The 24,448-nt window shown below is 38.4% G+C and overlaps 1 protein-coding gene across 2 annotated transcripts; it reads left to right on the top strand.

Annotated features, from left to right (window-relative positions):
* Positions 1–676: 676 nt before the first annotated feature.
* FAM161A (FAM161 centrosomal protein A) lies at positions 677–20,576 on the top strand. 2 transcript variants are annotated; one of them, XM_045549691.1, is made up of 7 exons: positions 677–934; positions 8,686–8,924; positions 10,694–11,854; positions 12,223–12,390; positions 14,029–14,128; positions 19,160–19,314; positions 19,781–20,576. In XM_045549691.1, the coding sequence occupies exons 1-7, from the start codon at positions 752–754 to the stop codon at positions 19,917–19,919; spliced, it is 2,145 nt and encodes a 714-aa protein (XP_045405647.1). In that variant the 5' UTR covers positions 677–751; the 3' UTR covers positions 19,920–20,576. The 2 variants fall into 2 exon arrangements, with proteins under 2 accessions (XP_045405647.1, XP_045405648.1); XM_045549692.1 differs by lacking the exon at positions 12,223–12,390 and having other exon boundaries at positions 680–934.
* The last annotated feature ends 3,872 nt before the right edge of the window (positions 20,577–24,448 follow it).

Below are 24,448 nucleotides of genomic sequence, written 5' to 3'. Positions count from 1 at the left end.
TGTGAAGCACCCAAATCCCAGGTAGGAAGAGATGATGGGGGTGAGGTGAAGATGGCCGTGTCTGTGGTCACTTTTGGGCACTGCCACGCTGATGAACCCAAAGCAAACGGCGGGCCCCCACTACCTAAGTTGTCACTCACTAGTGGGAGGGCCAGGCGCCACACAACTCTGGGCTTTTATTGGTCAGGTCAAGAAAACCGCGAGAGGGACAACTCCAGCCTCCTTCTGATTGGTCGACTCCTGCTAGCTCTGAAGTCAATCAGTAGGATGTACCACCCTCCTGCCTATGCCCGGGCTCCCAGGGGAGCCATGTTAGGTAGCCGGAGGACAACCGTCCACGGTTCTGAGACTACCACGCTGCACTCCCTGCTTTACTCCGTCTCCTCCTAACATGTTACTTCAGTTAATAAAAATGTGCTCTTCACAAAACGAGTTGTCTCTAATATAACGTAAGAAGTCTGCGTTTAGGCCGTTAGACGCAAAGAACAGGTGCCCCGTTCAGCCTGCCAACCTTCTAAACCAGCGAACACTGAATGCCGACTCCCACTATCTAGTAAGCGCCCGACTCGGGTCTCTGGCAGCGTGCGAGGATTCTGTGTGACTTTTGGTCCCTCGCGGCCCCTGTAGCGTCCCTAGTTACCGCGCCCCCAGTAACCACCCACCCCAAGCAAGGAGCCGCCAGGTCGCCAGAGGCCGGGCCAGCTTACCCGCCCCGGGCCAGCGCGGGCGCTCAGGCCTCGGAGGCGGGGTAATGGCCGCTTCGCGCTCAACGGCGAGGCTCGCGGCCTCCAGTTTCCAAACCCTGGTCAATCCCAACACTGGAGCGCGGGTCGCCCAGGACGAACGCACAGACCCCTTACAGGCCCTGGCGACGGCGGCGGCGATCTTGGACGAGGATGAGGAGGAGAATAGGGTGCAGCCTGCGAGGACGTCGGTAACGCCGGGGCGGGAAGTGGGCTGGGACCCGGTGCGGGCTGGGAGCAGGCTGGGGAACGTGGTGCCCTGTGCAGATACTCCCTACTGGGTGAGCCTGGCCCACCACCTTCTCTCTGCCCCGACGGGAAACCCTCAAGGTGTTGAAAAGTATTTTAATTTCCACCAAAGAGATTTTTGTAAAAATTTCTTGCACAGCGTTTATATTACTCTATTTCTAGAGAGTGCAAAGTATAGAATTTTGCTCCCTACTCTCCAGCATCTGTTGGGAATGGATATTTCCTTTTATTTATTTCTTTTTTTTACTTGAGAAAAACTGATCTACCCCACAGTGGATAACCCATAAAAACTCAGGTGAATCAGCTGTGCTGTCAGATTTGTTATCACCTTAAGGTCTTGGTTATAAGCAGATCTCAACACCAATACCTTACAGCTGGGTGTTTAAAACCATCAAGGGTTCAGTGGATAGATCAGACACAGATGTATATAGATAAGCATACAGAGAAACAAATTACTGAAGTTTCAATGCTTTTTAAACAGCTCTTCAGAGTGGTATGAGACAGCCTTTTCACTGATCAATTTTCAGTGTCAAATGTGTTGTGGACACCTGTCCACCAGGTGGAGGGCAGAGTCTGCCATCTGCTCTATTTACTTAAAAGGTGAAAACCTTGATTTGAAACTAGCAATCTGCAGACATAAACCTCCTTATCTCCAGTTAAACTTTTTAAATACCATATGTCCAAAGCTTTTCTGATACAAAACATTATGGTTTAGGGCTAATTGAAATCACTGGATATTTTGGAATTCTAATTTCTTTAGTCTACACTAAAATTATTAGTGAGAAAATTTGTAGCAGCACCTTTTATGGCCAATATTTCACCAACAGACAAATGACTTAAGGTTATCCAGAGTAAGGCAGATGGAGACCCTGAACATTAAGCAGAGTTGGAGTCCCAGGGCCAGTTTTGTTCATGATAAAGCTACTCCTCAACACAATTTTAAGTAGGCAACAAAAGATGCAAAGTGATGGAGCAAAAAGATTTGAATGGAGGAAAAAATTTTGGAGTCCTGATTGGATCCATTCTCTGCCACTTGCTAGGTGATGTTAGGATGTAACTCCCTTATATCTCAGTTTCCTTACTTGTAAAGGAACTATAATAATTTTCTTTCTTTCCCATCTTGCCTAGCTTTTATGAGAACCAAATGAGAAAATGTGTGTCTCATAAAGAGCAATTTATATAAATTAGTAATAATTATAACAACTGCTAGTGGGACTGTCATTTGAGTTACTTCCCCAAAGATTAAATTCCACTTTGGCTTGCTTTGGTAGAGGAGTCATTCATTTCTATAATTGGAGTTATATTAATATTTCCAGAGTGCCTGTTAAATTGCAAATTTTATTAGAAACTGTTATTATCGTCAGGGAGATCAGTTTATACAATGAGCTAATTTCAAAAGGACAGGATTCTACAAAAAACACAAGGAAGCTAAGTATTATGAATTTGAGACTGTTCTGAGATCAACACACATGAAGAATCCAAAAGGAACCTGAGTAAGATGCCACCATAGGCCTGATAGCAGGAGGGCACTGAGTCTAGGGAAGAAGCACTGAAAAGGCAGGAAAGAGTATGCAGGCGCCAGACTTTGCTTTCTTCACAGGTTAGCTTGGGTCTCCAACTTGATTTTTAAAGGTTATTTTGTCTCAACTTTATCATCTGTAAAATGTAGTGAACTCCAATACTGTACCCACCACACAACATTGATTAGAGAACCAACTATCACAACAGGCCTCTTTCAATGTAGTGAACTCCAATACAGTACCCACCACACATTGATTAGAGAACCAACTATCACAACAGGCCTCTTTCAGTCCTTAGTTTTGGCAAAACCAGACCACCCATCCCACCCCAAGTCTGCACCATCCCCCACTCACCTTCCCTGCCCTCCAGCACACACACACACCTTGCAGGAGTCTCTGCCCATACTGAGCACAGATGCATGTTCCTTCAATCTAGCCTTAGTGGGAGATACCACTTCACAGAACTTGTTATGTGGCAGATGATGACATGGGTAAAACAATATTTTATAATTCACAGTTTACAATTTTCACTGAATATTCTAATGGGGCAACCTTCTCATTTTCAACAAATACTGAGCATTTATTAAGTGCTGGTCACTGACTATTCAGTGGTGAATGAAACAGGCATAGCTCACACCCTCACAGAGCTTCCAGGCAGGTGAGGGGAGTCAGACAAAAACTAAACAATCAAATGACTGTGAGATAGGAAATGTTGGGAAAGAAATGAACAGGCTACTATGATTAAAAAAAGGAATGGGAGGGAACCTACTTAAATGAGTTGTTAACATTTAGGTCCATGCCTCATGGATGAGAAAGAACAGCCATTTGAAAAGTGGGAGTGGGAAGAGCATTCCAGGCAGAGGAAACAACATAAGCAGAGGCCCTAAGGCATGAAGAGAAAGAGCTTCCTGTGATTAAAGATCTGAAGGAAAGCCAGCAGAACTGGAAAAGAGAGAGGGAAAGTGGGAGGAGATGAGATTAGGGAGGTGAGCAGGGCCTGACCATTCAGGGCCTTGTAGACCAAGGTAAGGAGTTTAGGTTTTATTGCCTGTATAGTGTAAGGTCCTTGAAGGTTTTTAAGAGATAAGATATGTTCCTATATGCATTTTTTAAAAAGATCACTGTGATGGGTTTGTGCAGAATGATTGGAAGGTTTAACAAAGCAGAAGTTAGGAGACTGGTTAGGAGGCTGTTACAGTAATTCGGGTTCAGAGGCAATGGATTTAAGAGTGCAAGGGTGATGGCAAGAAGCAGACAGATTTCTCTGGAATGGAAAGGACTTACTGTTGCTTTGGATGTGGGGGCCAAGGAAGAAGAGGAAGAAATCAAGGATGCTTGTTCCCAGGTTTCCAGGTGGAACAGCTGCATGGAAGGTAATGCCATTTACTGAATTGGGGACAACTAGGGGAGGAACAGGTTTGAGGGGTGGGCAGGAATTAAGATTTCAGTTTGAACATGGTAAATTTAAGATGCCTGTGAAACTCCCAAGTGGAAATGTCTAGGAAGACGTTGCGCCTATGAAACTGGAGTCCTCTGGCATCGGGGCTGGAGCATTTCTAAAACACCAGGAATAGATGAGCTCTCCTAGGGAGCGAGTGCAAAGAAAGGAGAAAGGCCTAGTACAGAGCTCCTAAGAACCTCAGCATTCAGCAGTCAGGTTCTATATCAGGAGAAAAGGGGACAAAGAGATGAACGAGCAACTACTGTGGTAGGAGGAAAATCACAAGAATGTGGAGGTCTCACATTGATTGTTTTTAACGATGAAGGAAAGAGAGGGGACATTTCATCCCTAAAACGGGAGGAAGAGAGAAAAGGGGCAAAAGGAATAGTTACATAGATGGGAAGATGAGGGAACTTCCCTCTCATGGCTTCTGTTTCCTCAAAGAAATAAGAGTTATCAGTAGGTAGTTGGGAGCAGGTGGGAGCTGTTACAGGAGGGAGGGAAAGGTAGCAGCAGAGCCGGGGGAGTGGGAGAGCCCTCCCCCAGAAGGAACACGGAGGAGCAGGGCAGGTCAAGTGCCTGTTACACATTGTTCAGTGTTTCATTTAGTATTAATATTCAGAAAACATTCTTTTCTTTTTTTAAAAGTTACATTTCAATTATGACAATAATACATGAACACATTCTGCTTTTAAAATATCAAATGTTATATATGAGGCATAGGCCCTTTTAACACCTCTCCCCTAAAAAAAGAAAATCTGGGTACCCACTCTCTCCCCATTGGTATTGGTAGCCACTGTTTTGCAATTGATATGTATTCTATTCTTCTGGGCTTTTTTCTGTCTCCTACATATATAATATTTAAATATATGGCAGTACACTATAAATATAGATATATAGTTCTGCAACTTGCTTTTATCATTTATTGGCAGTCTACCCATGTTGGTATATATAGATCTGCCTCATTCCTTACAAATCCTTTCCAATGAAAAGCATTTTTTTAAAAATAAAAATTCCAGAATTGTAGATGAAACTATATGGACTACAATGCAAACAATTCTTCATGGGTGCTGAGTACTAATGAAGCAACAGGTGCTGGAAGGATTCATCCTCTAAATGGGTCAAGCCAGTCTAGGGAAGATTATCCTCTTATCTAGTAGCTGCATTTACAACATTCCACAAAAAGCTGAACAACTGAAGAGAGAGGGTACCGTTTAAGGCTCTTGGAAAAATAATGTCTATGGCTTAGGTTATTTGATACAGTAAGTGTTTTCTGAAGGTAGACAATTAAAGATGAAATTGGAATTGGAAGCCACTTATTGGCTATTCATCAGTTTTAGGTCAAACACTGTGAGATCAGTATTAAGCTGCAAATGGAATGGATGCTGTGCGTGATCAGTGAGTGCATAAGTGTAATTTATCAGACCTGCCACATCTCTTCAGAAGCTACTCATCCTTCTGTATCTTTTTCAAACAATTCTTCCTGTTCCAAATAAATTTGATCTTTTTTGTGTAAATGATTTCTATAAGACCTTTTAAGAGATATTCTAAAAGAATGAATGGGAGCACATAGATGCTTTTGCCTAAAAACAATTTTTTGGAATACCTTCTCTGTTTTAATTATAGTTTTTGGAACATAGGCCTTTTTCTTAATACTCAGTAGAATATAGCTCTTTAGAGCAGCCAATATATATATATAGATAGATAGATAGATAGATTTGCATAATTTGGTCCTTTGTGAAGGAATAACTATTCTCTTGGTGAAAATTTGTATTTTTTTAACCATTCATTTGTTCAGCAAATATTTATTTAACATCTGTCATTGACCAGGAACTCTTCTAGACACTGAGGACACAGTATTGAACAAAACAGACAAATCCTTGCTCTTGTATTGCTTACTTTTTGGTAGGGCAGACATAAGACACACAAATAAGTAAAGATACATAGAGGGTCAGCTGGTGGTGAGTACGTCTGGGAAAAATAAAGCAGAAAAGGGGGGCTGACAGTGAGTGGAGGGAGGAGTTGTAATTTCAAATTGGGTAGTTAGTGAAGACCTTGTGGAGAAGATGATATTTGATTAAAGACCTGAAGCAGTGAGCGACTGGGCCCTGTGGAGGTCTGGAGGAACAGCATCCGAGGGAGAGGGAACAGCAAGTGCAAAGGCTGATTCTGCTGATTCTTCAAGTATTGGAAAAAACTGCAAACTGGATTCAGACACTGTTACTAAAACAAACTGCTGCTGCCCAGAAGAAGAACCGTTGCTGGGCTGTTACAAGCAGACAAGAAATGGGCAGCCTTCATACCAGGTCTCCAGACATGTTCACCCACCTGTTTCCTAGACTTCTCCCTCTGCCCCACTACCCTCTCAAACTCAACATGTCTAAGACAGCTTAGTTTCCTTTCCCTGAAATGCTCTCCTCTCCTGTCTGTGTTTCCTATATTAATAAATGGCAGTACCATTGTCTGCTTAGACATCATTCCAAACAGAAAATGAGTCTTTTCAGTTCCCTGTCCCCAGTCCAGGCCATAATTGAGTTGGTGATTCTGTTTTCCACATCTTTCAAGGCAGCCTCCTTGAGAGGTCCTTGGTACTCCCTTAATTCTGCCCTTAATACCTCAAACCCAGACCTTTACAGTAGCCCCCTCATTGCTGCCAGCCCCGCCTTCCTTTACTCTACCCTACTTGCTACCAGAGGACTCCTGATCATTACTGACATGTCACTCCCCTGCCTCACATCCTTCAAGGCTCCTGTTGCTTGTAGCCTGGCCACCCAGGCTCTTGACTTCCCTTTTTCATCTTTTCCCACCCCACCGTGTACATATGCCCTGTTCCCCACTCCCATTCAGAACTATTTATTGCTCTCCTAAGCACACATGCTGGTTCCTTCCTCTTCTAGCTAAAAAGCCCTCCCTACCCTTGGGAGGAGCAAGGTATGTCTTTGGAGCCTAACAGACTTGGGATTGAATCCCAGCTCTGCTGCATACTAGCTGTGTGACTGCAGGCAGGTCACCTAACTCTTCTGAGCCTCAGTTTCCTCACCGAGAACAAAGTACCTGCCTTTTGAGTTGTCATGAAATAACATGATGAATGTTCTAGAACTGTGCCTCAGATATCTTTGTTCCTTTTTCACTGCTCCCCTGATCTGACAAACTTTGTCCTCATCCATCCTTATGTCTCCAGTCTGGCTCTGCCTCTTTGTCTCATAGTCTGATATTGTGACCTATATGGTCACAGGCTGTCTCCCTGCTCAGCTTGAAGCAGCCCATGGGCTGGAATCAGGAGTTCTGTTTAATTCTAAGTCAGCTGTCAATTATTTATGTACGTGTCCTCTCCTAAACTAGCTGGAAGCTTCTCAAAGGTGAAGTTTTTAATCTGATTTGTATCTTTTAGCAGCAAGCTAAATGCTGGATGTCCCCCAAATATTTGATGAATGAGGAAATTAACAAAGTACTCATCCCCCAGATAAGGAAGTAATGGTGAGGAGCACATACAGAAACACCAGAAGATGTCAAAGAATCTTTTAATTGAGTTGTTTGACATACATAAAGCAGTTCTCTGATTCATAGATTTGTTGGTACCAAATCTGCATATCAGTTCTTTTGAAGACTTATTTTCTTTCATTTGTTTTCTCTCAGTTACCCCAAGTAGTATAACATTGGCCTCTTGTACACTGATTTTAGCCCATTTAAAAAAAATACCATATTTATAATTGACTCTTCTGAGTTTTTCTGCCGGGAGAAGCTAAACAGATTTATTTTCTGGAGTCTTATCAGATTGGAGCTATAATTTCCTATAGCAATTTTTTTTTTTTAATTTTCTGTCTGTTCCAGGCAGTAGGCTCAATGTAAAACCATGGTTGGCAACCTTTTATGCATGGTATCATAAATAATTTCAACTGTTTCTCAACTGAGAACATATTAAAATTTTTACATTCATAGAGAAAAAGGGGTTTTATCTCTTTAGTTGCTTCAGTTAAAAGAACTGAAAGGTATGTAAAAGGAGGGAGGGAAAAAGTCCAGTCAGATCCTTCCAGGCATGACCTGTATATAGAATAACTACTACCTTCTTGTTCTGTTGTCACTCCCAAAGTCCCTGTCACCCCTGGGAGCTACTGCTTTTGTGCCACAGGAGCAGCTGTTCTGAAAGTCCTTCCCACCATCTCCCATGCCCTCTTACTCCTTCCTGCGGTCCCTCCCCATGGTGGGAGGGCTTCTCTCAGGCTCCTTGACAAGCCATTGAGAACCTTGTCCCTGCCCCTGTGCCCTCCTCTTCCCCACCGTCTCTCCACTGGCACATCCTTGGACCATCTTCAGGAGCCCAGCTGAAGGGAGGGCTTGGGCTGTGGTTGCCTGTTTTGCAGGAGGAACTGTGTTCCTCTGCGTCGCAGGTAAAACTTACAACTCAGAAGGAGGCTCCTTATAGAAACCATTTGTAAAGGCTGGTTTGGTTCTGTCCTATTATAGTATGATGATAATGGGTTAAATACCTTTTGTTGGTTAATCTGGGAATCTAGCCATCCTTTATCAAGTGAATTGAATGGCATTTATTTTCTGGCAGTTTGTTTTGCTCTCTCTTGTTCTTAAAATATCAATGGGGGCAAAATGTGCATAGCTCACAAGTAACTTACAACCTAACTAGGTGGACTCTCTAAGAAGCAGCATTTGGATCAGTGTCAACTTAATTTGTTTTTCAATTCCAAACGCCACATAACAGATTTTTCCCCCCCACCAGGCTGATTTTTACACCAACTTTTCTGGGGTGAATGAACATACACCAATAAACTATAAGGACTTTGTGAACTTTTCTGATATTTCCCAATCTAATGAAGAGTATTTCAGGAAACTAGAAGAATTGAAGGCTGCCCACATAGAAACTATGGCAAAATTAGAGAAAATGTACCAGGATAAATTAAATATAAAGGGATTTCACCCAGCAGTCGTCAAGGAAGATGCTCTTAGTGACTCTTCTGGGTAAGTTTGTACTCAATGTCATTTGTGGACTATAAAAATGTATGCTTGAAAGTGCAGAACAAAGTTATTTCAGAATATTTTCTCTTAAATATTCCTTTGTACTCTTAGCTGCATCCCACAGAGGTGGAATTTTATTCAAAATGTTTAATGATTTGTCAGCTTACTAGGTGACCTCTTGTTTTGAGTCACTTGGTGGCCATTTTGGTCTTTTCTCTCTGACCTACCACTCATAGAACTATAGAAATGTATCAAAATACTTAGTCTGGGCCATTTTAAATGATGAATATTAAAGATTTTAAAAGCTCTTTATAATATATGGATAAACATGAGTTCATTAAAGATCTAGTACAAAGAGTTTAGCACTAGGAGACATGAATCTGATTTACATTTTCAGAATAATCTGCAATTTCGAGACCCATTTCTGCTGTGAACTCACTTTAAAACTTTAGGCAATTCGTCCAGTCAGTCAACACTGATTGCGTGTCTCCTGTGTGCCAGACCATGCCTGGGCACTGTCCCCAGTACCCAAAAGCATCAAAAACATGATGCTGTTAAGGAGCTCAGAGATTAGCCAAGAGCCAAAAAGAGCATTACAACATCACATACCAAGGTGTCACAGAAACAGAGGAAGAAGCAGTTGATCATGCCAAGGTGTTGGTCGAGGGATGCAGGCAAGACTTTTCCACAAAAGTGTCACATCCAAGTTCAGTCTCGGAGGAATAAGAAGTGCTGCAGATGCAGGAAGCAAAGGGTGGCCTTCTAGGCAGCAGAAACCATATATGCAAAGGCAAGGCGATGTGAGAAATCATGGTGTGTGTGAGGAACCTCACAGAGTTGGTTATGACTTACGAAAGGTCAGGTGTGGTGGGTCACACCTGTTGTCCTAGCTACTAGGGAGGCTGAGGTGGGAGGATCGCTTGAGCCCAGGCGTTGGAAGCTGCAGTGAGCTTTGATCGCACCACTGCACTCCAGCCTAGATGACAGAGCAAGACCCTGTCTCTAAAAAATAAAAAGAAATAAAATAAAAAGAATGGTGATTAAAAGTAGGGAGAGGTCAGAGGTAAGACTGGAAAGGTAGGCAGGGGCCAGTCTTGAAGGGCTTTACAATCTAGACTTGACTTTGCAGCAATGAGGAATCATTGAAAAGTTTCAAGCAGAAGAGTGACATAATTAGATATGTTTTTTGTTTTCTGTTTTCTTGAGACAGAGTCTTACTCTAGCCTGGGCTAGAGTGCCTTGGTGTTAGCCTCGCTCACAGCAACCTTAAACTCCTAGGCTCAAGCAATCTTCCTACCACAGCCTCCCAAGTAGCTGGGACTACAGGCATGCGCCACCACGACTGACTAATTCTTTCTATTTTTAGTAGAGACGGGGGTCTCACTTTTGCTCAGGCTGGTCTAGAACTCCTGACCTCAAGTGATCCTCTCGCTTCAGCCTCCCAGAGCACTAGGATTACAGGCATGAGCCACTGTGCCCAGCCCAGATATATGTTTTAGGATGATGACTCTGGAAAGAGTGGAGTAGAGGTTAGACACAAGGAGGCTCTGCCATCTTACATTCCTCCCCTATACAATGAAGGAATCAAACTAGATAATATATAGGCATCTCCCAGCTCTATTCTAAATAAAAGTGGTAATTTCTAAAAGTCCTATCCAGATCTTCCTTCTAACTTGTTATACCTTGACCTTAGAAAATATTTAACTCTATCTTAATTTTTATATTTTGTCACATACAATTGAAAGTGTAACCTATTTATTTTTCTTACTCAGATCTGTATCAGAAAAGAACTCCTATCACCCTGTCTCCTTAACAGCATCGCTTTCTGAGCCTGATTTAGGCCGGTCTTCCTCTTTGTATATGTCTTCCTCTGAAGAGGAATTGCCCAACCTAGAAAAAGACTATCTTGGGAAAAACAGAGTGATGACCTTTGCTAAGGAGCTCATCAACAACATGTGGACAAACTTTTGTGTTGAAGATTACATTCAGAGTAAAAATACTGACTTCCAAGCAGTTGCAAAAACAAAGAAGAAACCAAAAGAATGGGTGCCCACAATTACAGTACCAGAGCCTTTTCAAATGATGATTAGAGAACAGAAGAAAAAACAAGAAGCCATGAAATCTAAATCAGACATTGAAATGGCACATAAACTGCTCAAAAAACAGGAGGAAGATTCAGAGTGTAAGAAGAAATTCCGAGCCAATCCAGTTCCTGCATTTGTCTTTCTCCCCCTTTATCATGATTTAGTCAAGCAAAAGGAAGAGCGGAGGAGGTCTCAGAAAGAGAAAAGCAAAGCAGCTCTTTTAGCCTCACAAAAGCCATTTAAATTTATTGCAAGGGAGGAACGGAAGCAAGCAGCCCAGGAAAAGCAGCTGAGAGACTTTTTTAAGTCTAAAAAGAAAACAAATCGATTTAAAGCCAGACCCTTACCTCGATCTATTTACAGTTCAACTACCAATGACAAGTTAAAAGAAGAAGAGCTCTGTGGAAACGCTAGGGCACAGCTGAGAGCCCAAGAGCTTTCACAGAATTCGTGCCCTCTGCCTTCTAGTCCAGCTTGCCGACTCAGGAACCGCAAGTGCCCGGAACAGGCTGTAAAATTGAAGTGTAAACACAACGTTAAGTGCCGGGCTTCTGAGATTGAAGACCTTCCTGAGAGATATCAGAAACGCCTCCCAGAACACAAGTGCCCAAAATTCTTAACAGTCTGTAAACCATTTGATCTTCATGCATCTTCACGTGCATCTACTAAAAGAGAGAAAATTTTGGCAGACATTGAAGCAGATGAAGAAAATTTAAAAGAAACACGTTGGCCTTATTTGTCTCCAAGGCGTAAGTCACCGGCAAGAAGTTCAAGTGCAAAGCCTTTGCCTTGTAACTGCAACCCTCCAGTGCCCACAGAATCTTCCAGAGGACGAGAACAAGCCATAAGGTAAATAACTAGGATGCAGTACTGACAGACTCATGGTTGCTAAACTAGTGTTTGCAGCTCTGTTGATTTTAGGTTGGTAAATTTGAAAATATTAAGAAATTATTATTGTATCTGTAAGATATTTTACTATAATATATAAAATTTTGCCAGAGGGTAGTATTCTAAGAAATGAATGTATTTTCCATTTCATAAATCTTTGGGTATAGAAAAGGTTACAGTCAACCTTGATATGATTTCTAATTTCACAAATCAGATCCTTCTCAAAAGGTTGCCTTTTTTCAGCCTTTGAATTTATCCCCTGTTAAATCTTTGCTAAACAATGTCCCCATTGGCTTAAAGTGAATTAAGCCTTAGTTTGTTGCCCTCAGGAGATCACTTGAGGAAAAGAAAATGTTGGAAGAAGAGAGAAATCGGATCCTAACTAAGCAGAAGCAAAGAATGAAAGAATTGCAGAAACTCCTGACAACCCGGGCTAAGGCTTATGACTCACATCAAAGTTTAGCTCAAATGTCTAAATCCAGAGTAAAATATCTCAGGTATCATGAAAGAATCCTGAATCTCCAGACCACTGGTTTTCAAACTTTCTTTCTTTTTTTTTTTTAAATCAGTAGATACCAAAATATGAAAAGATTGAGAATGGTATTAGGATTTTAGTTTATGGATTCCAGTTATTATCAGTTACTTATACTTGGCACACATATACACACACTCACCTCATGGTGAGAACCAGTGTATACACTCACCTCCACAGTGAGAACCATGAAGCCGTGTTGAACAGAAACATTTTCTATTATGGCCATAGTTAATAGCTGTAATCTGATTATCAGCATCTAATCTTTTTCTTTACATTATTTTTGATTGCACAATAAATACAGTATTAGGAAAAATCTTTTTATTTATTATTTTTTTAGTTAGGCACAGGACCAGTGCAGAGAAAAATCTTGATTCACACAGATAAAGCTCTTTTTTTAACAGCTTGCTGTGTAATCTCAGAGTATTTTTCAATAATAAACAGGTATGTCAAAGAGCTTTGTTCTAAGGTATGCATGAAATCTGATAGCACAAATTAACACATTGAGATTAATTAACATCAATTATGTGATGTGTTGATTAACATACATGTTACTGTTTAGTAGTATGTGTTGTATTTTTGTTATAGTTTCAATATAACAAATAAAAATATTTGTAGAATCCCTAGAACCCCTTCACAGAACACTAGAATTCTGCAGTACAAAGTTTGAAAACCAGTGTTCTAGATGTTACACATAAAATGTTTATGTTTAAGTAGGAAAATATGTCCCCCAAAGTCAGGTAAGTGATATGATTTATTAATTTTTAATCTGCTTTGTAAGAACTGAAAAATATATGTATTTGCTTTTCATTGCAATGAATATTCCTATATAATGTAGCATTAATTCATTGATGGAGCTTTATTTGGTGAGCAAAACATTCCTTAGAAATATACTATTTACCCTTAGGAAGTAAACTAGATTTTTCATAACACCAACTTGTGTATAATTAACCGTAATATATACTTATCATTTTAAAGTATATTTTCTCTAATCCATAAGATCTTACTATCTCAGTAGCTTTAGTATATTTGATTTCAAAAAAACAGCATAATTTAATTCATTATAGGATCTTGTCCAAAGAGTAAGTACACTTATGGTAAATTAATGTCTTTTGGTTCCTATTCCTCCTTTCCCCCTTGATATGTTCCTGTTGAATTATTAATAATTTTGCCACTAACCTTTAAGAGATGTCATTTTGGGAAAAAAAATAAGAGCAAGGTTGTCTCGTTTTCAGAAGAAATTCCTTAAAGAGAAGATGTGTAGTTTGGACCAAAATTTTCTTGGTTTTATGCAGTTATAAATGAGATAAGAGAGTGTTCATTCTTCTCTTGTGGCCAGTTTGAAGCCCCTGAATACATTATGCCTTGGGAATTTCAGAAGTCAAAGTATTCAAACTGTTCCCAGAGCATAAAATGTGTGTTTTCAAAACCTAGGATTTTTATTCTGCATTCAATAAGTATCTACCAGTCTAGAAAAGGAATTAAAGTAAACTGTAAACTGCGCTTGTAATTTCTGATTTGTCATCTAAGCTAAATGTTATATGTGCAAATTCTTATTTCTTAGATGACCTTTTAAAATTCCATTTCTTTTATTTAATTTTAGAAAGAGTGAAAAGGAAAGGATGAGAGAATATCAACGAGAACTAGAAGAAAGAGAAGAAAAATTAAAAAACAGGCCACTACTATTTGAAAGAGTCGCTCAGGTTGTGTTTCTTGGAATTTAGAGCTATTATCAGCTTTTTTCCTCACATCTTCAGCTCCTAAATTTACAGTCCATTTTTCTTATGTGTTATATAATTATTGAGATATATTATTGTTGTCTGTGACAGCTTCATCAAATCAGCCAAGTAAGTAATTTTGCTTAAAATCTGAGCATTGAATCTTGGTGATGGAGGCTTGACAAAGAACATGCTGCCTATCCAGTCATTCTCAAAATATTAGTTTCACAACCTGTTTTTAATGGCTAGTCTTTTTTCAGTACCAATGTGGTGAAATATTAAGGTGAGCCTTCATAATATCATTTGGAAGTCTTTGAAGAATTAAAAAAATGAAACAAAATGGCTATTGAATCAGATTTATGGTTTTTTTTTTAAAGTGAGTCTATAAGTCAATCTTCTCTGTAATTGTTAAAAGGACTAACTTTCTATAGGAAAAACTGGTCTTATGGACGGTGGACTCTGATTTTACTAAATTTACACTCAGTTTTACAACTGAGTAAAACTGGAGATTTGTCAATTTCAAGCCATATTCTTTGTCCTCATAAGGGAAGGGTTTGTATGGGTGACAGGGCTTAACAATAGACAAAATCACTGGAGGTTACAGATGCTATGTTGCGAATTTCAAGCTGTTACAGTTGGACAGTAGACAGTTGGAGCAGGAGCACTTACCTGTGGCAGATGAGCATAGTTACAGGACTGTACTTATCAGTTACTACTGAGGACAATGGACATGTGTTGTGGGTGAATATGCACATTATAGTCTCTCAAAGTTATGTAATTCTTTTACTTACTGATTTGAATATAATTTTATATAATGTCTCTCATTTTAAAGGATGGATTTCTTTTAACATCTCAGTTTCAACTGTAGAGAAAAAAATCATTTTAAGCTGTTCTATATTATACAGCACAAAGTAATTGACATTTGGCTCAAAGATGTTATCTCCAGCTCTGAACTGCAAGTTTTTGTGTCCGCTTCTCTAGTGATCTCTACCTAGATTTCCCACAGGCATCTTACATTCCTTTTGCTCACAACTAGATGCATCTCTTGATTTCCTACTTTGGTTGGGGACATAATTTAGATGACTGGGAGCCACTTTCCCTGCCCATGACCTCCCCAACTGGTCATTGAGAAACTTGTCAAGTTTTCTTCCTTAGTAATTTTTGGATCTGCTCTTCTACCATCCCTGATGGTGAAATGCCAGATGAAACCTCTATTATTTTCTATCTGAATTATTATAATAGTTTGACTGGTCTTTCCACCTTGCTCTTTGCAAAGACATTCATTATATTTTCACCTTGCCATTCCCATTCCCCTGCCAAAATGTTAACCCTGGGTAGGCAGTTAATAACCCTTGATAACAGAGTCAATCATCCTTTCTCATTGATTTCATTCATTCTGATTTTCAATGAATAGTATCAAGGAGTCTTGTCATTAATTTCCCCAAACAATACCATAAGGTAGGTCTCCCTGTATTACAGGTAAAGAAACTGAAGTTCAAAGAAGATAAGTCATTTATAAGGTTTATGATTAGTAAATGGTAGAACTAGGATTGAATCCCAGATTGATCTGCTTCCAAACACTCAACCCTAAGCTGTCCTGTTTCCTCCCAGTAAATAAAGCTACAATTCTTGGCATGGTATAGAGAATCCTCTGTGATCCCTGTTAACCTCTTTAGTCTACCTACTACTGCACTCTTCCCACCCCACCTCCTTCCCCCATGTATACCCTTTACTTTCAGGACTTTCGAGACTGCTACACAACTAGTTTCAAACTTGAAGTCTTTATTCTTGCCATTCTTTAAAAATCCTTAGAGCTTCTTCCTATCTTTACCTAACTCTTGCTCTTTCAAGCCTTAGTGTACAATCACTTCTTGCATTGTTTCTCCAGGTTGGCTTGGGTGCCCTTTTCCTCTGTGTTTTTTTAGTTGTCTGTGCACACAGTCTGTCTTTGCTCCTACCACACTGTGTAGAAATTATCTATGGAATAGACTCTCTTCCCTTCTAGCTAATTAATTTTAAGGATTGTTGTCCAATCTTTGAATTTCCAGCACCTAGTACCTAAGACAATGTCTGGCACAGTGGAGATGTTAATAAATATTTGTTAAAACAAAACTGAATGATTATGATCAAATTAGCCAGTTAATGACCTTACATTTTCTTTCTGGGGTTAGCCCAGGCTGCGAGCACTACTTTGACGTATTGTGATGACTCTCTGCATTAATAATTGATTTTGTCATACTGTGAATTCCCACCATTTCAAAGCACCACAGAAAATGTGGCAAAATAAATGGTGTGTATGAAATTAAACCCATAAAGAAATTTTAAGTGTTGAAAACCTACATTAGTTTTATAGCTGATATTTCTCCCACTTTTGGCCGTCACATATGCTGTTCCCTTTGCCCATAACTTTTCTTTCCCTATATACCCCCTACCTCCCATGAGGGCTTGTTACAAAGTAAATGTTCAGTAATTATTAAATAAATGAAAGAATTAACTAGAAACTAAACTTCTGGTTATAAAAAAAAAAAGTTTTTTCTCTTCAAACTAGGTACTGATTATAGACAAACTTTCATCATCTTGTGTTATTTTAGTTTCTGGAAGAAAAAAAGCTAATCTTTTTTGGAGAGTCTTTGATAGTAAAATAAAATAACCATACAGTTATTTTAACTGTTCCTTTTATTTCGTAGTCTTTACAGGTCTTTTGCATGGTAAAATGCAGTGGGGCGATATTTGCTCCAATTAGGAACAATAATACATTATTCACCTTGATGTAAAATATCAAAAGATTATTAATTCTACATACAGAGTGACTATGGCAGTGAATCACTATTGCTTTGGTTTTGTTAACATCAATTAGTACATTTTTTTCTTGCAGTCTATTTTGCTGTGACTATTCCTGCTAATTAACAGCTGTTATGTAATAAATTTGCTTGCAACTTTATACATTGCCCATTTATAGCAGTTAATTGTAGTCTCACTGCTATTGAGTGATCCCCTGGCAGAGTATGTCTGTGATCAATTATAGAACAAACCATGTTGTCTTCTTTTTTGGAAATCACAGGGTTTATTAACTGAGTAGATATTAAATTGAATTTTAAACCAAATTCAGATGGAGACTTACTAACATTAAATTTATTAGTGTCATTTTAATCTCTTTATATTTAATTTGCTTAAATCAGAATATACTATTCTTAATGCATTCAGAGTTAGGTTTGAGGTTTCTTTAATCTTTTCTGCAATCTTTGATCATACTTCTCATTTCTCACTTTGCCCTGCCTTTCAGTTTTCCAAGGCTTGTCTGTTGGGATTCACAGCCTCTGGATGCGTTTTTACTTACTTTTCTAAAAATTGTTGTTATTCACAGTGGGTGCAATTTAGCAGCAGTTTGAGTGCTTCCTTTTTCAGTTTTCCAGAGTATCAGGAAAGGCACTATGATAGTTTTATCCATTGTAGTCATTCTTTGCTATTTTGGTTTCTCCTGTGGAACACTGGACTCCATTTTCCCTCGTTATGCAGGAGTCCCCAGGTTAGGCAAATATCTAACAATTGCATTGCTGAAGTCAGGCTTTAGGCCACCTTCAAACGCTAGGATGACCACTAACACTTAGAGCAGCATGATAGAGTGGAAAGGACCTAGGAAAAGGGTTAAGAGACTTGATTCTATCACTCACTAGCCTTATGACTTTAAGCAAACCATTTAACCTGGAGGGGGTGGTGGTCTTGGTTTCCTAATTTATTAAATGTGGAGGTTAGACTGGGTGCTCATCTATGCCCTTTCCAGTATAGGATGCCTACTGGTGCATTGGAACTGGGCCATTCCTAATCAATCACCTTGCTTTAGTTGGAGATCTAAAGGGCAATTCTTGGCTCTATACTGGTCCAGATCCATTCACAGAGCTTAAAAGTAAAGTTGATCTTCCCTTCCAAAAAAAAGAAAAGAAAAGAAAAAAAGTGAAATCAAGGCACGATTGTGAACCCAGTCACCTTGTGGCTCCATAAAACCTGTGGTCTCAGGAGCTGTGATGACTTCTGACTTGCTCCAAGTATGAGAGGGTCAGCACAACTCCAACAGATCTCAAAGCCAGGAACTAACATTCTGGAGATTGGAACCCAGTTCTAAATCCATAGTCTTTTTGCTATATCCCTTGGTTCTTCCACAGAGTAAAGATAGCAACACTGATGATTTTATCATCTTTGATGAGTTGGGAATTTGGCTTATAAGGAGTAAAAATTACAGTAAGCACATAAAAAACCCTCTGTCAACTAGCTCTCACATGAACTTATTTTCTTATTTTTCTAGATAGATACCTTTCTATAGTTCTAAAAGTATATAAAACCTAGGTACAGTGAAAATAATAATTATAGATCAATACTCATGTGGCTACCACCCAAGCTAACATTCTATTGTTAGACTAGCATTGCCAACACCCCAGAAATCTCCAGTGTGCCCCTCAGATCACAACTTTCTGCCTCTCCCTAAGAGGTAACCACCGTTCTAGCTTTTGAGATAAGCACTTTCTTGTTTACCACTTAGGTACCTATCCTCAAACAATGTAGTTTAGTTTTGCCTATTTCTGAACTTTATATAAATAGATCATACTATATGTACTTGTTCGTGCTTTGCTTCTTTTGCTCAGTATTATATTTGTGAGAGCCGTGCATGCTGTGGCATATAGCTATAGTTCATTCATTTTCTTTGCTTAATTTACTCTGTTGTGTGACTAGATCACAATTTATTTGTCCATCCTACTATTGATAGATATTTGGGTAGTTTCCAGTTTGGGGTTATTACAAACAGTACTATCCTGAACATTCTTGTACATGTCTCCTGGGTCACATATGTAGGAGCTTCTCTGGGTATATTCCTGGGATGATAATGGTTGATCATAGGGTATGCATATTTTCAACCAAGTGTGATTGTTGAACTTAATTTTCACTGGCACTTTTAACCCATGCATTTTTAAAGGAAATTTAAAGTCTTTTGTTCTCATCTAAAAAGGTCTGTCTTTCCTATAGAAAAATGCAAGAATGGCAGCAGAAAAGCATTATTCTAACACCCTAAAAGCACTAGGAATATCTGATGAGTTTGTTTCAAAGAAAGGCCAAAGTGGAAAAGTATTTGAGTACCTCAGCAATCAAGAGACGAAAAGTTTCACTGAAGATAAAGAAAGGTAACATATATAAGATCTGAATGGTTTACCTTTGAAAAAATTCGTACCTGCAGGAAAGCATACTATTCTATGTTGTCTTAAAAAGGTCTTTTATCTAATGGAATACATAGGAACTGTTATAAAACATATTGGTATTTCAACATGTTTGGCACATTCAAAATATTACACAGGGATGAAGTATTTTGTTTTTAGAGCAAAATGACTTAGATTTTTGACTGACATAAATAACGAAAATAATAGCTGGCTTTTAAATAAAGTTTAAAGAGTCAATCACTCAAGTTTTGAAGTAGATTAGTTCTCAAGAATATTTAATTTCCCAATTGGTGCTTTTGTAGAGTTTTCTTGATAACAAACTGGAACTCATGCACTTGAAGACGGCTACACGATGGCATATATCGCAAAGGGTTTGTTTACCTTTAAACAAACTCATTTTCCCTTTGAAAGATTGATAAATTTTTTCCTCTAGCTTTAATGAAGAAGATAAAATAGAAGAAAGAGAGAATGAGGAAGAACATTATCTTGTTGATACCAACAGCCAGGATTCTTGCAAGGAAAAAGGTGAAGCTGATGAAGAAAGTGGAGAAGAGAAATCTGTTGAAGAATAAAACTGAATCAGCAAGGTCTCCTCTCTATGCCCTTGCTGCTGTTTGTAGTATCGGGGAGTCGGCAGCCACATTTATGAGGTTAAGAACATCTACGGGATACCTCCGCAATACGTAGGGCAGTTGATAGAGCAAAGCCATTTGTAGCCTGAAAGCTGATTGGTCATTTGGTCAGTTAGAGTAAGTAAGGCTTTGCCTATTCAGTTGTGGTGATCACTACATGTTTACAACTATGATCTTCCTGGTATTTTTAAAAAGTGTTTGAGAATCACAGCTGTCACAAACTGATTGGTTATAAAAATATACATCATTATTTTAGGGGGGGGAAATGGCTTAGTATTGAGGCAGAGAGAAGTATTATTGGCCTTTGGTGATTTCTTTTTTAAGAATTCGCTGCAAAGCATGAATCAATAAATATTTTTAAATACATTATTTGCCCATTCTTTTTCTCTGCAATACATTTCACAAAATGAATCCTCAAACTTGTTTTAAGTGATTTAAGTTTCTTATCTGAGCCATTTTAAAGCGTAATAAAATAGAAAAAAATAGATAAGTTGCAAATTTACATTCATTTCTGCACTGAGAGTTTACTGTTAAATTATTTACTTTTTATCACTTTTTCTTTTTATCCCTAGTTTTAGTCCAGATTTTTCTTTTTTAAGCAACAGGGTCTCACTCTTTCACCCAGGCTGGAGTGCAGTGGTGTGATCATAGTTCACTGCAACCTTGAATGCCTGGGCTCAGTTGATCCTCCTGCCTCAACCTCCCAAGTAGCTGGGTGCACACCACCATGCCTGGCTAATATTTTAATTTTTTGTAGAGACTGGGTCTCGCTAAGTTGCCCAGGCTGGTGTCCAACTCCTGGCCTCAAGTGATCCTCCTGCTTCAGCCTACCAAAGTGCTGGGATTATAGGCATGAGCCACTGCACCTGGCCTAGTCTAGTTTTTTTTAACCCTATGTATTATTACAGATGGAAATAATTATAGCATCTGTGAGTTATAATCTTAATTAAAAGTAAATGTTATCCCTTTTATATATGATGAAATTGTGCCTAATAACTTATCTAAGGCAGATCTCCAAAGTGATTCAGATTTAACTCTAATGCTAGGCACAGTCGTCCTCAACTTTTTACATATTATTGCAAACATACTTTGTCCCTGTACATGATGTTAATTTGATTTTTTGAATCTATCATTTTTCTTCTCTAAGCAAATTTTTGTTTTAAAAATTCAAATCATAAACATGTTAAAGATAAGACATTTTCTTTCCTAGAAACAATCAGCATTCTTTAAAAAGATGAACTAATAAAGGTGTATATAGTAGCAGTGTTTCCCAGCTGGCAATTTATGCTTTAAATTAAGAAATAAGGTAATTTTCTCAACCAGGGTCAGATATTTGTAATTTCTTTCCTACAATTTGTATTAAACTGCTTGTCACTGTCATTTGATTGTAAACTCCTTGAGAGTTGGCACCATTTTAAAATTCATCTTTGTATTCCCTTCATATTTAGCACAGGATTGTATATATGTGTAGGTACTTAATAAAGGTTTGAATGAGTGAGTAGATGAATATGGTTTTCAATTATACTTAAAATTACTTCAAAATGAGTGCACATGGGATTGGAAACATTTCCCTTCCAACTTACTGAGAACCTGTGAAACACAATCCACAAACTGTAATAGCATTTGCCCCGAAGGATTCACTCCACATTCTGTCCCTTCTCAATTCATGGGGAAAGTGTGGGTTTTGGTCATGAAAGACTTGGCTTCAGGACCAATCTTCAGTATTCTTATCTTTAAAAAATGGGGATGGTACCTCTCTTGGGTGACTGTAGGAAAGATTGGATAAAATCATGTGGAAAAACTCTTCACAAACTATGATATTCAAATGATTGTGTCAGAGGACAGAATATTCCTAAGGAAACTTTGATATACTTTAAATGAGATACAAAGTGATTTAAATATTATTTTGTTAGAAATAATTTTTGAACCACTTTTTTAAAGACAGAGTGATCTGGTAAACACAGAGCCAAACTTAAAAAAAAAAAGACACTGGCAGTTTCAGATCATTTTATGCAATATTACTATTTTTTTTTTAAAGAAAGTTATCAAATTGACAGCTGAAAGATTGTTTTAGCAGGTGGCCTTATAGTGATGGCCAAAAGTCAATTAGAAGATTAAATCAAATATGCTTTTCAGGTGGTAGGCAACTGAAAATTTTGTACATTTTTATCATCTGAATTTGCTCCAGGATTCTTTTTACTTATGGGATTTCCATTATATGTGATTGACCTAACATCAAGAAGGTTATCCTCTTTTTTCCTTACATAACATTACTGGTTCCCTAGTGACATCATAGTTACCTATTTCTGTACAAGAAATGGCGTGGGTATTTATTGGAGGATTAAGTTATTTTATGCACACACCCATATGTATCTACATATTAATATAATAGAAAATTTTAGAAATTACTCTTTTACTCCATTTAGTCTATACAATAAAATTAACATGCCTTTAAAGATATCAGACATTTTCTAATAATTTGAAAGTAGCAAAGATTTGGACCAAGGCAATAAAAATCATGGCCTTACTGCTTCAGAAAAATTTATGCCCTCTCAACCATCATATGCTACGTATATATGTGTGTTTAGTAGTTGTTTTAGAGGGAAACAAGTTCTTGTAAAATGAAGTTTTTGTCAATTTATTTGACAAGAATTAGACTATAGTATTGTCTAAAAGTTATTACTTTGTTCTAAATGCTCTGGGCTTTCTCATTTCTTGTCACTTATATGTTGTCCTGATATGGCCTGTGATTAGCTAACTTATCTGTATTGTTCTTTAGAAAAGACCAGCCTGGGCAATAGTGAGACCCTGTCTCTACGAAAAATAAAAAAATTAGCCAGCCATGGTGGCTCATGCCTATAATCCTAGCACTCTGGGAGGCCGAGGCAGGAGGATTGTCTGAGCTCAGGAGTTCTGGACCCAGTGTGAGCAAGAGTGACACCCATCTCTACTACAAACAGAAAAATTAGCCAGGTGTCGTGGCACGCGCCTGTAGTCCCAGCTACTCTGGAGGCCGAAGCTGGAGGATCACTCAAACCCAGGAGTCTGAGGTTGCAGTGAGCTATGACAATGCCTGCACTGCACTCTAGCCTGGGCAACAGAGCACGACTCTGTCTCAAAAAAAAAAAAAGAAAAGAAAAGAAAAAATGTATAGGAATAACTTTTACAGGAATTTTTTGGTTTGTTTTTACAGAGGAAAAAATAATGAGGGTCACAGTATATAGGTGGTTTTTAAAATTCTACTTTAAAAAAATCCCAATATTAAGAATCCATTGAACAATTAATAAGACTGAAAAAATGAAAAACAAAACCATGGTTTGTAAGTTTTCCTAGTTATGAAAGCAGATATATTTAGAATATCTACTGTAGTTATTTTTTCCTTTTTGTAAGAACTAATACTTTGTGGTTTTTGGCAAGTTCTAAATCTGAATAGCAGAAGGAGATAAAAAATTGAGATGGAAAAAATTTGGTATATAACTGTCAAAAGTCAAGGAATATCTAACTCTGAAAAGATAAACAAAAAAATGGTAAGAGAGTTTGCCTCTGGGAAAAGAGTCTGGGAGCCTGGGAGTAGGCGGTGGAAAAGAGACTTAGTTTTTTATTTTAGTTTTTTCTTTTTTCAACATATATATATTAAAGAAAAATATAAAGGAGGCTTTGGCCTTGTAGGAAGCTATTTCCTAGTCATATCTTCTAACCGTACCCATCATGCAATGTCAACAATTATCGATTCACAGTTGAGCTCATTTCCTTTGTACTCCCACCCACTACCCCCTGTTTTGAAGCAAATCAGATATATTTCATGGATATTTTAGTATATATCCTTAAATGATAAAAACTTCCTCTTGTTACCCAACTCCATCACCGTCATCACGCCCATAAAAAAGAATTCCTTAATACCAGTTATCTAGCAGTGTTCACAGTTATACTATTATCCTACACATTTTTATACAGTTTGTTTGAATCAGAATCCAAACATTACAGATGGTTAATACGTCTTTTAAGTCTCTTTTGGATGTATCTCTTTTCTTGCAATTTTGTCGTAGAAGAAACCAGGTCCTTTGACCCGTAGACTATCACCATCTGATTTTGTCCTTTAATGCGTTCCTCTGTCCTTTGCATTTCACCTAAATTAGTGTTTAGATCTAGGCTTGATTAGATTTATATTTCATGTTTTTGGCAAGAATCCTTTGCAGCTGGTGATGTGTATTTCCATGGGAAGTTTCCTGACATCTCATGACCTCTCCTTTTGTGATGCTATCCACCCTTGATGATTACTGCTGTAGCTTCCTATGCCCATGTGTCCACCCTTTGGGTTATCTGAAGCTCTCCTCTAGTAGATTCCTTAGGAAGAGCTCATGGAAAGATTATTATTAATGTATTAATAAACAGCACATATATTACTATATCAACATTTCCAAAAATATGAATTTTGGTAACTATATTTTAATGTAATTGGTTTCCTTTGA

Source organism: Lemur catta, chromosome 4, assembly GCF_020740605.2.
Source record: "Lemur catta isolate mLemCat1 chromosome 4, mLemCat1.pri, whole genome shotgun sequence".
Lineage (NCBI taxonomy): Eukaryota > Metazoa > Chordata > Mammalia > Primates > Lemuridae > Lemur > Lemur catta.
This window is presented reverse-complemented; position numbering and strand designations above follow the sequence as displayed.

Excerpts from the sequence above, each read along its gene's own strand:
- FAM161A (XM_045549691.1), top strand. The coding sequence starts at position 752 with ATGGCCGCTTCGCGCTCAACGGCGAGGCTCGCGGCCTCCAGTTTCCAA. Across the intron at positions 935-8,685 it reads TGCAGCCTGCGAGGACGTCG|GCTGATTTTTACACCAACTT; the intron begins GTAACGCCGGGG and ends CCCCCCCACCAG. Across the intron at positions 11,855-12,222 it reads GGACGAGAACAAGCCATAAG|GAGATCACTTGAGGAAAAGA; the intron begins GTAAATAACTAG and ends TGTTGCCCTCAG.